General features: G+C 43.0%; 1 protein-coding gene across 1 annotated transcript in view; it reads left to right on the top strand.

Annotated features, from left to right (window-relative positions):
* The window catches only part of ST6GALNAC5 (ST6 N-acetylgalactosaminide alpha-2,6-sialyltransferase 5), a 166058-nt gene extending 150583 nt beyond the window's left edge, over positions 1-15475 (top strand). The window contains exons 4-5 of the mRNA XM_059689153.1: positions 1453-1560; positions 12956-15475. Coding sequence (XP_059545136.1) covers positions 1453-1560; positions 12956-13187 — 340 coding nt within the window. The 3' untranslated portion in view covers positions 13188-15475. The remainder of the gene's footprint in view (positions 1-1452; positions 1561-12955) is intronic.
* The last annotated feature ends 207 nt before the right edge of the window (positions 15476-15682 follow it).

Genomic DNA, 15682 nt, shown 5'->3' with positions numbered 1-15682 from the left:
TGCGACCTTTTAATACAGTTCCTCATGTTGTGGTGACCCCCAATTTCATTGTTACAAATTGAACATAATTAAAGCATAGTGATTAATCACAAAAACAATATGTAATTATATATGTGTTTTCCGATGGTCTTAGGCAACCCCTGTGAAAGGGTCATTCAACCCCCAAAGGGCTCGCGACCCACAGGTTGAGAACCGCTGCTCTAGAATGTTGTAATTACTGCCCTGATTTCTGATGGTGGCTCCTACACAAGAGTGAGTAGCAGAGTGTTGGAAGGATATGCATTTCTTTGTGCTTCCTAAAACGCACTGAAGGGATGCTGAATTATTTAGCCCATTTGCTCCAACCTAGCAACCCAGAGAGGAAGAAGGGATCTCCATGTATCAACACATCAGACTGGGTACTTTTTAAGTATGGTGTTCTCTCATTAAGTCCTCAAAAGAGCCCAGGAAGAGGGAGCTTCCCATGCCCGCTTTGCAGGTAGGAAATCAAGGCCCAGAGACCAGCAATAATCTGCCTCAGGTCGTTCAGCGGGTTAGTGACAGAAGCTGGTAAGATACAAACTCATGGTGTCCTGATCTCGAGGAGCTTTTCAATGTATTTCCTGGGCTATTAATGGATCAGGATACAATGGAACAGAAAACAAAAATTAATAAAGGCATTAAGCACCAGAATGTTGAAGCCATGAATTTGAGAATGACTAAATCACTCATTCCTGTCAAGTATTTAACAAAAGAAAGGACTTTTTAAAATGCCCTTTTTTTGTTCTTCATGTGAAATGGAAATAATGCAACCTGCTTAACAAAAATCCTTCCTTCTGAAAGAGGGGTGGCACACAGTGCAAGTAGAAAAGCTTTTCTGCAGTCCTGTTATCCACATCACATGTGGGCTGGGGCTGGGCAGAGTCAGGCAGTCTGACCTTGGGGACAAGGGTCATTCGACCCCCAAAGGGGTCGGGACCCACAGGTTGAGAACCGCTGAACTAGATTGTTTGAAAGAACAATCAATTAATAGACACATGTGTGTTTAATCGGATATAATGAGCTCTTTATTATCCACATCGCTTGATGAACAAGGAATATTTCTGGTTCGTCAATTATTCTAGTTAATAAAGAGTTGACACAAGGGGGTTATCATCTGACAGGAAATTGAGTTGTGGCAATATGCACTTGAGCACTGAAACATTGACCATCATCTTTGACGATGAGGAAGTCCCTTGAGCATCCTTTAGTGTCACAAGTTTACCATGATGGCTCATCATCATTTATGATTGTACCGTGGAACATGGTGGTGTTGGTGGAGCTATCTCTTGAGTAAAAAGGTCCAGTTATTTACCAAACGGAGAGACGGTGTGTGTATGTGTGTTCTCAGCTTTACTCCAGAAAGGGTCTAAGATGGTGGTGGGTATAATGATTATCTTACCAGTCTGCAGACTGAACTGCTGTTGCTTCCAGGAAGATCTCCAACACCTGGCTCAGCACTGGCTGGTTCACAATGACCATTGCACTGGAGCTCTGCGACAGGATCAATGTGTATGGCATGGTGCCCCCGGACTTCTGCAGGTAGGATCGATCCAGCAAGTGTAATTCACCAGCAGTGTAATGCGGGGTTTATAAACATCTGATTCCAAATGTCAACCACAAAACATGTCTGTCTTCTTGAAGCAATTAATTAACATGTCCCAAGTGCTGATTCTAGAAAAACAAACAGCATTTAATGATGTGAAATAAAATATTGAAAGTTTTTGTTTGTACTGCTGGAGAATTAATCCATCTTGTGGGCTTCATTTATCCTCTGAATATTTATCAACCCAAAGTAATGCAGTAATTGGCATAATATTCACGATGAGCAAGCATTAAGAAATATTAGTTTGATTCTCATTTGAAAGGACTGTGGTAATTTTTAATGAATTAAAGAGGGCAATTTCTTTGACGGCAATGCCTGTTTTCTAAAATTAAAAGATTCCTTTGAGCCTCCTTCCCTCACCACTGAGTCACCTCGGTTTTTGCTTCTAAGGCCAGAGCACAGGCATAATTATTTTGATGTATTACTTTAACGGGAACATACACACATCTCTGTTGCTACCATAAGTTACTGCCTTGCAGGTGCCCAGGCAGAATTTGCTTTCCTAACAGATGCGCTGATTTGCGTAAGCTCGACTGAAAACTCATCTGTAATTTAAAGTTGTTATGCCTATAAATTCAGAAAGTGCCCTTGAATTTAGGAATGCCTGATGGCAGCACATGGACAATGCTGATCTTCAAATGCTAAAACCTGGGGTGAGGAATGTTTTAAAGTTGTTCAGTAAAATGTATGCTTGCTCCACATGTACGACACCTAACAACTTCTCAGAAGGCCATGGCCTTTACACAAAATATACAATTTGGAGGTTTGAGGCAAGAATAAGAAAAGGGTATTTAGTCATGCTTGACCACTTTTTTCCCACACTTTTGAACCCAAAAACCCAACAGCAACAGTCGTCATTTATATGTAAGGGTCAGGTCATGGAAGAGAACGAAACGTGTGGACAGAGCAGGCCTTTGTTATGTGCCTGGACTCACTCGTCCCTGAGGGTGACATAATGTAGTAAGGAAGAGTGTAGGGTCCGGAGCCCGGCCTGGCCACTTACTAACCTAGCGTGACCTTGAGCACATTGCTCAGTCTTTCAGTGTCTCAGCTTCCTCACATTAAGAGTGAGGTGTTGGTAATAATAGACCCTACCCCATAGGGTTGCAGGTGGATTAAATAAGTTAATACACATAAAGTGCTTGGATCAGGGGCTAGTACATGGCAAAAGTTAGCTTGGATTCCCACTCAGTTCCTCATCACTTAATTCACTGGCCTTGTTTCCCTGTTTAACTATCTATGTGCAAAAAGTAGGTAGGATGGTGTAAGAAAGCAAACTGTCTCCTCAAACCAACAGGCTAACAAAGACAGTGGGAGCAGTCCTTATGGGCATGCAGAGAGCTGTCAGAGTCCATGGTTATATGGCAGATATAATTATGTAATATTGCCAGTAGGAACCACAGAGAAAACGCATGAATAAATTGAAATGCTAATGACTGAAAGTGTTCAAAGAAATATTCCATTTATTATGGAAAACAAATGAAAGGCAAGTTAGCCTGTCATTTCCCTTAGAGTTAGTTCATTAAGACTTCTTTACATAGAGGCCAACAATTTATGGAATGATACCAGCAAGGAAGTCAGATATTGTCCATGCTCCACAGGCTGCCAGAGCTCTGGGTTTCTGTCACTCAGCCTCCATCTGTCCCGGTAGTTATTCTCCCAAGACGCTTTCAGGAAGAACTCTTCCAGCCTGCCCAGTGTCTCAGTGGTTGATCATCAACTCTTGCACCAAGAGGTCACCAGTTTAATTCCTGGTCAAGGCCTGGGTTGTGAGCTCCATCCCCACTAGGAGGTGTGCAGGGGGCAGCCAATCGATATTTCTCTCTCTCACCAATGTTTCTCTCTCATTATCCCTCTCCCTTCCTCTCTCTCTAAAAATCAATAAAAACATATTGGGGGGGGGGACCCACTTCCAACGGATCCCTGTGCCCAGCATCCTGTCATAGCAAGTGGAAAATTGTGCTGGGTGTCCCCTAGAGGCGAGGGCTAGGCTAGAGAGGGCATCCTGCTCAGTCGTAATGCCTGTTTACGAAGGTGGGAAGAGAAGGACCAGGGGGAGCACAGACTGATGCTCAAGCTCCTTTCATCTTCATTCCAGAACATGTTGGTTGAACCACCAGGCACCCAATTCCTAACTGGGAGACCTTGAGCCTTGCTTTCCTCATCTGCAAAGTGGTGATAAGAAAATAATAAGAGCAAGCAGATCGTGGGCAAGTATGTCATGGGGAGGATTAAACGAGATCCTTGTCCAACAGACAATTAGTGCTCAGGAAAGATTATTATTATTTCTAATGCATTGCTGCTATACCATAAGATACTAGTCTATGAAATCATTACTATTTTTATCCTGAGGACATGAGATTTACCCTAAAAGGTACTGAGAATTTAGGAAGTTCAAAGAATAGGACACAGCCCTCGATGAGACTTACCCACACCAAAAAATAATGAACACGGCAAGCCTCTTAGAGTCGAAGGATGCTTGCAAACAGTATCTGTAACCAAAGAATGAAAAAGCAGTATGTAAGTCAATTCCTCCACTGGCCTGATCATTTCCACCCCCAAACTTTTGGGGTTTTTTCTGGCCTGTTCCTCCCAGCTGCTCTGCCTGGCTGTTATCCAGCAATAGAGGTGTAGGCAGGGGGGCCATGTCTTTATAAGCAAGTGAGGCTAGGGGTCCCCAGGTCGTGGGGGACATGCTCTGACTGCAGGCAGCTGGAGAGAGGGAACTCTCCACCCAGGATGGACAGCCCTACCTCCGCGGCCCCAACACCCAAACTGCCCAGTGTGCCCCCTTTTGTCTTTATTTTGAAAGGAGCTGAGGACTCTACGGGGCCATGTGTCATGCAGGTACATGTTTCATGATCTCTAGGCCTTAAAGGGGTAAGATATCAACAGGGCCAAAAGTGGTAAGGGGAGGTTTTGTGAGAACAGAGCCTTTGGTGGCACTCGGGCTGGTGAGTCCACCAGAATGTACACTCCCCACTCTGCCAGTTTGACTCAGTGGATAGAGCATCGGCTTCTGGAGTGAAGGGTCCCAGGTTCGACTCTGGTCAAGGGCACATGCCCAGGTTTCGGGCTCAGTCCCCAGTGTGGGGCGTGCAGGAGGCAGCCAATCAATGATTCTCTCTCATCATTGATGTTTCTCTCCCTCTCTCTCCTTCTCCCTTCTTCTCTAAAATCAATAAAAATATATATTTTAAAAAATAATAAATAAATGAATAAATAAATAAATGAATGAACGTACACTCCTCATAGGCAGAGACTGTGTGTTTGCCTCACGGCTGGAGCACTAGTGCAAGCACAGCGGATAGTTACTGTTCTGGCCGACAGCGATGCTCCCTAAGTATGTGAGTGAGAGGTCCTGTCCTCTACTCGCTCTTTAGTGCTGCCGTGAAAGGGTGCTGCTGTGGGTGAAAGTAACCATTTCTGCCTCTCAGAAACTGTTGCCTTTGAGAAAGCTATCTGTGGAATAGACTGATGAATTTCAGAGGGAAGGTTGGGGTGAGGGGGTCGGGAGGAGAGGTTAACCGGGGAACATATATGCATATATGCAGAGCCCATGGACACAAACAGTAGTGTGGTGAAGGCTAGGGTGTGGCAGGTGCGGGGAGGAGGGGGTCAATGGGAAGAAAAACAGCAACAACAACAACAAAATTAGAAAGGCGACATCTGTAATACTTTTAACAATAAAGATAAATTTCAAAAAAGAAAACTCTGACCTCACTGAGCCTCAGTGACCTTGAGCGAGTTACTTAATGCCTGTGCTTCCACGTCTGTAAGATGGCGATGACAGAAGTACTTACCTCAAGGGTTTGCATAATAGTTCTAAGAGCTACGAGGTGAGGAGTGCTTGGCACAGCCCCGGTGTGTGTTAAGCTGCATTCACTTACCAGGCAAAGGGACTCACTAACCTATTAGCACTTCTAAGGAGATGTCCAGAGAGCACTAACGAATGGTGCTCAGTGGTGAGGAGGCCTAGCTGCTGGACGGGAAGGACCGGCATGGCCTCCTCTGTGAGCTGGGTCCCATTTCTCTTCACTATTGAGAACTGTCCTCATGTGGCCTCCAGCTGCTCATGGGATGCCACGGGCTGTCCATCCCGTTCCACTGCTTCCTTCAAGTGCCCAGTTTCTCTCTGGAATGAAGAGTTAGCCACATGGGGCCAGATTTCAGCAAAAAGAGAGCCAACTGTTCTTTTTTTTTTTAAAATTAACTTCTTGGAATTTAAGGCAGGATTAGTCACCTCAAAAGAAGTCATTTACTAAATTAATCAGAGAGATGAAGACACTTGCATTCATTCAGCTAATGTGTACTAGGCACTGTGGATTTAATTGACGATGAATGACACAGGGTCTCTGCCTTCAGTCACCTGAGTGTCATAAATCTGACTGTCACTTAAAATCCTTGGACTCCCCCCTCCCCCCCCCAAAGCTTTTAGAACAGAGTTTAAATGACAGAGTTTAAGTGACAGTGAGATTTGTGACTCCCTAGCTTAGCACACAAGCCCTTCAGGACCTGGCTTCTGTGTCCACTTTAGTCTCATCATCTCTGCTTACGCAGACGTATTTTAACCACACTGAAAAACGTGCTGTACCAGTCCCTTTGCCCTTAGCTTGGAATATCCGCCCCTTTCTCCAGATTACTGCTGGTTCTTTGCTAAGAATATTAATGGCTGATATTTTTTTCTGTACATACCACATGCCCCCCTCCTACACTTAATATGAATCCATGTGCCAATTCACTTAACCTTTATGATAATCCCATGAGGTTAACGTTGTTAGTATCAGCATTTTATATAGGAAGCTAAAAGACGTGAACCAGCTGGCCAGTGCAGAGCTAGGATTTCAACTCAGGTCTGCAGGACTCACTGTGTCAGATGCAGCAGGCCCTCCTCCTCTTCCTCTGACCTCCTTGCTGAGTCAGACCCCACCTGTGCCTCCTTCCCCCGCCCACCTCATTGGTTGGTTTTCCATCTCCCTCATTTGCCCGCAGGATCCTTAAGAGGAGGGGTCATGTCCGCATATGTAGCTTTAGCAGTTGTCATTGTGTCGTGCACTTGCTGTGTATTTTAATATGGGTTGGCTTAATAGATAAATTTTAAAACCTCCCTTTCCTTGACAGTGTTTAAGAGACTGATTCTAAACTTATCTCAAGACCACAAGTGTCAGGTGAACAAGAAGTGTAATCGCAAATAGCAAATTCAGATTGTGAGGGTCCTCAGAAGTCACTGGCGGCCTCCTATTTCATTCTCAACCAGAGCTGGCACTGGGTCCTCCAACAGGGGCTCAGGCGTCAGGCATCAATGTCTATCCTGCCTTCCATCACCAGACTCCAGGCTCGTCCGGGGTCAGAAAGCTGAAGAAAATCCATCCCATGCTGCATCCTAGACAGCATCAAAACACACTATTGTGTGGACGGTGGACCCTTAAGTCATGCCATACCCACACAGGAAGCCAATCCACTCTCCCTCGGTGGACTATGAATTGCAGTGAAAAGATTTGTTATCATTGCTTTCTAAACCGAGTATTTTTCATCTTGTTTTCCATTGTAAATTATTGGCAATAATAATGGGCCAAGCACTTAAATTCTTTCTAATAACCTTATTTCTGGTCATACTTAACACATTACCAAGTTAACAACTCTCAGCTACCCATTATTTCTTCAGTCTTAATTAGAGGAGTAATGACTCAGAGTGATCACTGTCATGGAACTAAATTAATATCTCATCTCTAATGTGAAGGACATCTCAAAGGCATAGTGAGTACCAGAGAGTTGATACTTCTAGAATTATTAGCTTGTGAACATGAATACAGCCTCCAGCATAACAGAGAAAGTTCCTACATGGCCACAGTGCACACGTGGAGTCAGATGCTTATGGAGGATGGGTAGGAAGTGGTAATGCACCTGTGTGGTTCCCATTCTATGACATAGTCTTTAAATATATTGTCTTTCTTCCTAGATGATTATTGTTTCTTCTTTCTTTGCCATAATTCGACCATGTCTTACCAGTCCCCAGGGGTTTTCATTACCTTCCTTCTCTCTCCTGTGAGTACAGCACCCCTGGTATATTGTGAGATGTTCTGGCACCACCTGAGCTTCCCGGGTTTAGCGGGGGTAAGTTCAGGTGACTCACATTGGCTCTTTGCCCAAAGATGGGTAAACAGCTGCAATCTCTTGGTGCTCAGTGTGCCCCAAATACACAAGTATTATTCCGCCAACTTCTAAGGTGTGCAGCAGTTTACCTTCCAAAAGAAGCTCCGAAGTCAAGGAATCAGGCAGCAGAATAAAGGTGGCTCAGTGGGTCTCATCGGCCTGAGGCAGATGTTTGGGAAGGCCTGTTTCAGGAACATTTTCTTCTGAATGCTACACAGTGTTCCCGAAGGCGCCCCTGCAAGCCAATTTCAGAACAACGCAGACACTTGACAGTTATTGATTTCACTCCCTTCCTCAAACATTTCCTGACTACCTAGTATGCCAAGTACCACGCCAAGAATAGAAGAGTGTTTAGAGAGAGCGTCTAGAGAGAAGCAAAGGCATCATTCTTTCCTTATAGATAATCCAGCCGCAAACCCAGAGAGCAGGGCTAACCTAGATCATATCCGGAAATGCAATTATCCTTCCTTGCTTGTTAATGTTATAGGTTTCTTTCCAGTTGTACAGCTTAGCTTTAGAAGGTTGGAAAATGGGACATGACAAACTCCCTCAGCCATTAACATTGGTGGGCAGGATTGTTCATGAGCATGAGACCTCTGCTTCGCACCCTGACCAGCTGCACCAAGCTCGGGGCACCTCTGTGGATAGGTGCTTGGGAAAATGCACAAGGACAAAGTTGTTCCCAACCATGTGTTGCCAACCCCAGTGGGAACCTGGGGTGCCATTAGTACAGGAACCCATGTGGTGAGACAGGAGTTTTTCCAAGACACAAAGCCTCACTCTTCAGAGGACAACTTTGGTCCAAAATTGGGCCCTGAAAGTTCTCCAATTTCTCTCTGCATGAGTTTTCTCATCTGTAAAATAGCAATAATGACAGTACCTTTCTCACTGGGGTGCAGTGAGGAGTTGATAAATTGGTCTGTGTAGAGTGCTGAGCACTGGTTTGGGGGTTGAAAGTGTCAAGTCTGGCACCTTGGGTGGCCCGTGAATGAAGCTATGTGCTTAAAGCCAGGCACTGGATCTACCTGGGTGCCAGACACTCGCCTATCAAATGTAGCAGGTGTACTTACCTTAGATGGATGGAGGAGTAAATGCGGTAATGTAACTTAAGCGCCAAGTCCTTAGCAGGTATTTAATTAAATCAGCCATCTCAAACCTGGCTGCGTAGAAGAATCCCCTAAGGAGCTTTGCAACATTATATCTTTTTAATTTTATATTTTGATCATCAAGTTTTAGACTTATAGAAAAACTTGCAAAAATAATATAGAGAGTTCTGGTATACCCTTCACCCGGCTTCCCCTAACATTAATATTTTGCATAATTAAGGTCCAAATATCAAAACTACGAAATTAACATCAGTGTAATACTCCTAACTAAGCTAGACTTTACTCAGACTTCCGCAGTTTTCTTACTGATGCCCTTTAGCCCTTGGAAGACCCAACGCAGGATGTCTTTGCTTTTCCTTGTCATGTGCCCTCAGTCTCCTCCCATCTGTGACCTCAGTCTTTCCTTATCTTTCACGACCTTGATGTTTTTGGAGAATTCTGGTCATTACTGTAGGATGTCCCTTGCTTTGTATTTCTGTGATTATATTGAGGTTACACATTACTGGGAAGGATATCACAGAAGAGATAAGCCCTTAGCATCTCATATCAAGAGGTCCATGGTGTCAAAATGTCTTATTGCTGGCCATGTTAACCCTTATCATTTGGTTGAAGTGGTGTCTGCTGAGTTTACTCATTGAAAAGTTACTATTTTCCCCTTTGTCATTAATAAGTAGCTTGGGGAAAGATACTATACGCAAATAACCCAATTCTCCTATCTATATCCCCACTAATGTTCTATTCATTGGTGCATCTTGCCTGAAACAATTACTATGCTCTTTTAATGGTGATTTCTATTCCCCCATTCTTTCTAGATTTGTTCATTGGAACTCTTCTCTAAGGAAATGCCATTTCATCTCCCTCATTTATTTAATTACTCAGTTGTTTATTAAGATCATCATGGACTCATGGATATTTATTTTATTTTATGGGTTTTATAATCTGTACTGTCATTATTTATTTTGATACTAAAACCTAAGGCATTTTTTAAAACACCCATGCCTGGGACCCTCTCCAAGTCAATTAAATCCGAATCTATGGAGGTGGAACACAGACAACGGTATTCCTTTAAAGCTCCCCGTGTGCACTAAATGTGAGTTCTCTCACTCTCCCCACCTCCTTCCTTCATAAAGAAAAAAAAATTTCCTCCTCACATTATTCTGCAGGACTAGCTCCCGCTCTGGCCCTGGAGTACTGATGACAGGCTGCAGCCGCTTAGGTAACCGGCTCTGTGATTAGCTACCGCCCCTGCCTCACACCCACCTTGACTCCTTCAGGTCCCCTGGCCCCAAACAGGGACTTAGGGACAGACCTTCCCTTTACAACTGTGGCCTCCTGGTGTGGCATTTCTGCTGATATTTGTTGTTATTTCCACCGGGATCAGGTGAAGGAGGGAAAAGCCACGGCAGCCTTTAGAAAGTCAGGTTTGACCTTGAACTGCGAAGGGCCTTCTGAATGGAAAGGTGGATTACAGCTGGGCTGCGGCTCTGCCTCCTCAGGCACAAAGCACGTGTCTGCCATTTGGACAGAGTCGTAGTGGATGCAAACAACCCCCACTGCTTTGGACACCTTTGAAATCAAGAGTTAAATTTACCAAATATGTAAATTTAATTCTTCCTTTAGGTAATCAATATAGAGCCAGATAGGGTTTCATTCAAAGCGATGGTCATCCTGAATGAGGAAATTGATCCTCCAGCATCCTTCAACTGGTTTCCAATTTCCCTCTATTCCAGGTGCCAAATCAATCTCATGGTTATTTTTAGAAACCTAATTGTTTCTTCAGTCAGATTGATGCCAAGAATATGTCCAAAACTTAGAGGAATCAGACTTAAAGCCTGATCTGTACTGGATTAGAAGCTTAACCCCACGTAGACCACGGCAGCATGAACTTGGCATGGCTCCCCAAATTATGCCATGGGAATTTAGGGACACTTGTCTCACAAGATTCTATTTCTTTTCTTTTTTTTTCATAGTGGTAGTTCCAACTTTTTTCCTAGCATGCATTTTCTATATTGAACACATATTCTATTTAAGGAGACTCCAATTTCTAGGGTAAGTAAATAAGTGACATCTGTCATAACTAGACAGGACAGTTGCTGATGTTTCACTACACAACATATAGATACTTCTGAGATGGGCATAATAGAGATGCAAAGTACTCATTCAGCACAGCATCCAACCCAGGATGAGGAATGTTTGAATGTTGCATGACCAAAATAAATCTCTCTTCCTGGAAGAACTTTAACCTCTGAGGAGAGGCAGCTCAAAGGTTTATTGTTGTCAGAGCCACACACTGAACACCCCTCTTGATAAAATACTTCGATTCCTGACTCCAGTAGAGTTGCTACTCTAAAAGCCATTTGTGTATTGATCTCCTCCGAAGAAAATGAATAGATGTCTAACAGGATGAGCATCTTGGGGACCGGAGGGGACGCAGGACACTAGGTGCTGAAAGGTGGTTTGCCGGAATGCCTGGCCCATTTTTGTTTGTTTTTTGTAAATCATCACCTGAGGTTATTTTTCCATTGATTTTAGAGAGAGTGGAAGGGAGGAGGAGAGATAGATAAAGAGAGAGAAACATCAATATGAGGGAGACACATCGATTGGTCTTCTTCCGCACTCACCCCAACCAGGGCCAGGGATCGAGCTTTCAACCAAGGCACCCTTCAGTCCAGAGGCCAATGCTCTATCCACTGAGCCAAACTGGCTAGAGCTGCCTGGCCCTTTTAAGAAGAGAGCTAAGAAGAGACAAAAAAGAGCATAGTCTCTGCCCCAATGCTGGTTAGCTCAAGGTAGGAAGACTTACCTATTGGGATATCATAACTAACCTTACCGTCTAGACTTTAAGACAGAAGAGGTAGAGTAGACTGGCCTAGAATGAAAGCCAGTCTGAAACCAGGGCTCTTTGGTTTTAGATATTTTAGTAACCCTACAACAAGGGCACACACAACCTTGAAGACATGAGCCAGTGTTTCTCGTTTGAAGTGGAGACGGATATAGACATGAAAACGTTGGGACTGTCAGGCTGCACAGCGGGGACTGAGGATTTGGAGTTTCTGGGTTTAGAGACTCTAGAGTTGAGTGCATCGTCATCTGTCTGGACAACAGGAGGAAAATGAAGGCATTGTGACTTCTGTATTCTTTCTCTTTCAAGCAATCAAATTAAGATCATCAGCCTTCCATACCTGGAGAGGAGATTGTCTTCAGAGGCTTGCTGTGTAGCTCTAGCTCCATATAAATTTCTTTCAACAACAGAAATTCAAAAATTATTTATTGAGCACCTATAGGAACAAGACAAAGACCTGCCCTCATGAACAGACAATGAGCAAGGAAACAACAGCAGCTTCAGACAGATGCCGTAAAGAAAATAAATCCGAGTGAGAGGGCGTGGAGGGGCGGGCACCAGGTAAAGCCTCTCTGAGGGGAGTACAGTTGAGTCCATCCTCAAAGGTGAGAGGAGTGAGCTGGTGAGAACATGTTCCAGCCAGGTGATGGCCCTCAAGGGCAAAGACCACAAGGTCGGGACGAGCTTGGAGGGGTTGAGGACCAGAGGCCAGTATGACTGCAGCATAGGGGACAAAGTCAAGTGGTTTAGGAGAAGGCTGTGTCTGGAAAGGAGTCAGGTCACTAACACCCTATAAGGCCATCCTCTTAGTATAATTGGATGTCTCTGGACCATTTGGGAGTTGGAATGGGGAAGGGAAATAATCTGTTTTTATTTTACAAATTCTCTAGAGATTCTTGTAGTAACAGACTGTATGGGTGCAAGAGTAGAAGTAAGGAGTCTAGTTGGGTCTTAATAATACATAGTTTTTGAATCCCAAAAGCCCGAATGTCCTACTGTACTGTTTGAATCTCTCTGTCTGATAATGATGGCCACTGTTTTTATTTCACAACATAAAACCTCTCTGCTTGCTTATTGCTTAAACATCAGAATGAAAACATTTGTTGAAATTCATTTAACTTGAAAATACGATTTGTGCTTATCAGCTTATTAAAGATAACTCTTACCTCAGTCAGTCAAAGGAACTTTTTTTTTTTTTGCTTTAATGACTTATTTCATCTTCTTCTACAGGGATCCCAACCACCCTTCAGTCCCTTATCACTATTATGAACCTTTCGGACCAGATGAATGTACAATGTACCTGTCCCATGAGCGAGGGCGGAAGGGCAGTCATCACCGCTTCATCACGGAGAAACGAGTCTTTAAGAACTGGGCACGGACATTCGATATTCACTTTTTTCAACCAGACTGGAAACCAGAATCACTTGCTATAAATCATCCTGAGAATAAACCTGTGTTCTGAGGAATGAGCGTGTCAGACCGAAACCCCAAGCACCCACTGTACCAGACACCAAACCACTGGACTTCCTGAGCCCCAGACACAAAAGAGGAACAGAACTGGCAGGACATATCTTCACTCCTCAATACCATGTGCAGATGCCTATGAGAAGTGACTACAAAACAGCGCCACTGGCTTACAGGAAAATTCCAGAATTAATACACTCTGATGCGTGTTCTCCCTTTCAAAGAAGCAGACCTCTTATTTCAATGATGCTGCCATGGTTACATTTTGGGTCTCTTTAAGTATTGCCTTCAAAACTGAAACATGAGCAGCTCAACAGCATTTATTAGGTGTATTCCTTTATAGAAATGCCATGTCTGCCATGTCAAAAGACACTTTTCTATCAAGGTGTATCCTGACCTGACCTATAACCTTTGTCATCTGTTGGCCCCTGTGTGTGTGGTTTGTATAAAGCTGCCTGGAAGTGTTTCTGATGAGCACAGCTCCACGGACTTTCATAAAGTAAATGCCCAGTATTTATTTACGAAGAGTTTTGTAGTGTACTCTAGGCCAGTATTTTTATAGATTATTATGTGGTAATTTAGCCCTATCTTTATTTAGGTATTGTATTCTAACGCTTGAATCCCCAACGATGGTTGGAAAGGCCTGGAACCGGGCTGATGAGTTGCTGTGCTCATACGGCTCATTGTCAGCGTGCAGTTGGAATTTTCGCTTGGCAATGTTGTCTTGCATTTTCTGAACCCTTAGGCTTCCAGAATAGCTATCACATTTCCCAAGGTGCAGAAATGCTCCAAATGACAAAACTGAAAACCAAAAACTGTGTCATTAACACAGAAAGAGACTAAGAAGAGAAACTGAAAGATAGTTTCCTTTAGTAATAATTGGTGGGGTTCACTTAAGCCCTGGTTTCCTTTTCTGCAGAATGATGTCCCTATACTAGATGACCTCTTAACATTTCATTCCAAAACTGAAATTCTATGGGACTTTGAGTCATTTCAGGACCTTGAACTTGGAATGATGGGGCTCCCACAGTAACAGGGGCCTTCCATATTGCCCTACTACCTATCTCCCTCTTGTGATTAAAAACATAGGTTATCCCTGGTCCCCAGTAACTAAAATCTACTCCCTGCTTTGAGAAAGAGAGAGAAGAAAGAGAGAGAACTTCCATGGTGTTGCCTGACTACAAGAGCAAGGGACTGCACTTCTGTGAGTCTGTCAGGAGAATTCTCCTATCATATCACGCATTTATCCTCTGAACTATTTAGATTCACTCCCTGCAGATCTTACATTATATTCACCACCATTCATCCCTGGTGTGGAGGAGTGTGAAGGATTTATTTTGTTCAGAGCCAAGGTCAGTCGGTATGAGAGATTTTCATTTAAGCAAGTAATATTGTTCAAAAATAGTCTTTTAAACGATATAGCAGTGTGTGTGTTTTTTTTACCCATGGATTAAGAGGCATTAGTTTCTCTAATGCCAAATTTGAAGGCACCAGCAAATACCAGGTATGAAGACTGATGTTGTTTTTACAGAACATGATCTGGCTTGTGATTCAAGAAGTTGTCTCACATTACCAGTTCTTTTCCCTGTCCTTAATCAATACTAAGATCCCATGTCCCTGCAATAACTGGTCCTATTAATTACCTGGAGTCTGGTTGTTGAGATGCAAACACGGCCTAGATATTTATACATATAGCAAAATGAAGTTGGTGTTATCGTGGTGTGGCTTGAGCTATTAAAAGCCAGTACAATTGAAATGTCTGTTCAAAACATACTGGAATGTGTCCTATAAATTTTCTCATACTTTGTAAAGAGAATTTTTTTCCAGTACAATCTCTTCTGCAGCATGGACTCTGAATACACAATACTTTATGAACCTTTGAAAAGTGTATAAACTTTAGATAATTGACATACAGGCCACCCTTACCATCACTTGAAGGGATTATATTGTTCAGATGTAAGTAGCTCCTTTAACTACTTTTATGGACAGTTAAGAAGACATACTTGGGAAATGCAACGGAGTATATATTACTAATCCAATAATATCTCAAATGTCTGTGTTATCTTCAAGTTTTAGGGTTTGTTTGTTTTTTAAAGACCTCATGGTAGCTTCATCTTTTTTTGTAACTCCTCCCTCTCAAATACCCAAAAGAGTCGGGGGGAAAAAAACCAAATTCTGAAATTTCTGTCTTCACTGGGAAATATTTTAAATATATGTGTAGCTAGGACATGTGAGTGTGTGAGTTTATATTTTTTAAAACATGCTATAAATAAATGTAAGAAATTATCACTTAGGCAGTGGTTTTATTACAGCATTTAAAGAAAATGCCTAGAATTCTGATAGATTGTGCTGATGGACCTGGTTGTGGGCAATTGAATTCTTATATTGCCACTATTTCATAACTATCAGTCTTAACACCATTCAACACCATTAAGCATCAACTCTGATATAAAAGGTGACTATAAAACCATGTTTACAGACCTCAGTGATTTC

This window comes from Myotis daubentonii, chromosome 3 (genome assembly GCF_963259705.1).
Source record: "Myotis daubentonii chromosome 3, mMyoDau2.1, whole genome shotgun sequence".
Classification (NCBI taxonomy): Eukaryota; Metazoa; Chordata; class Mammalia; order Chiroptera; family Vespertilionidae; genus Myotis; species Myotis daubentonii.
Note: the sequence above shows the minus strand (reverse complement) of the source record. Positions and strands in the feature narration are given on the sequence as shown.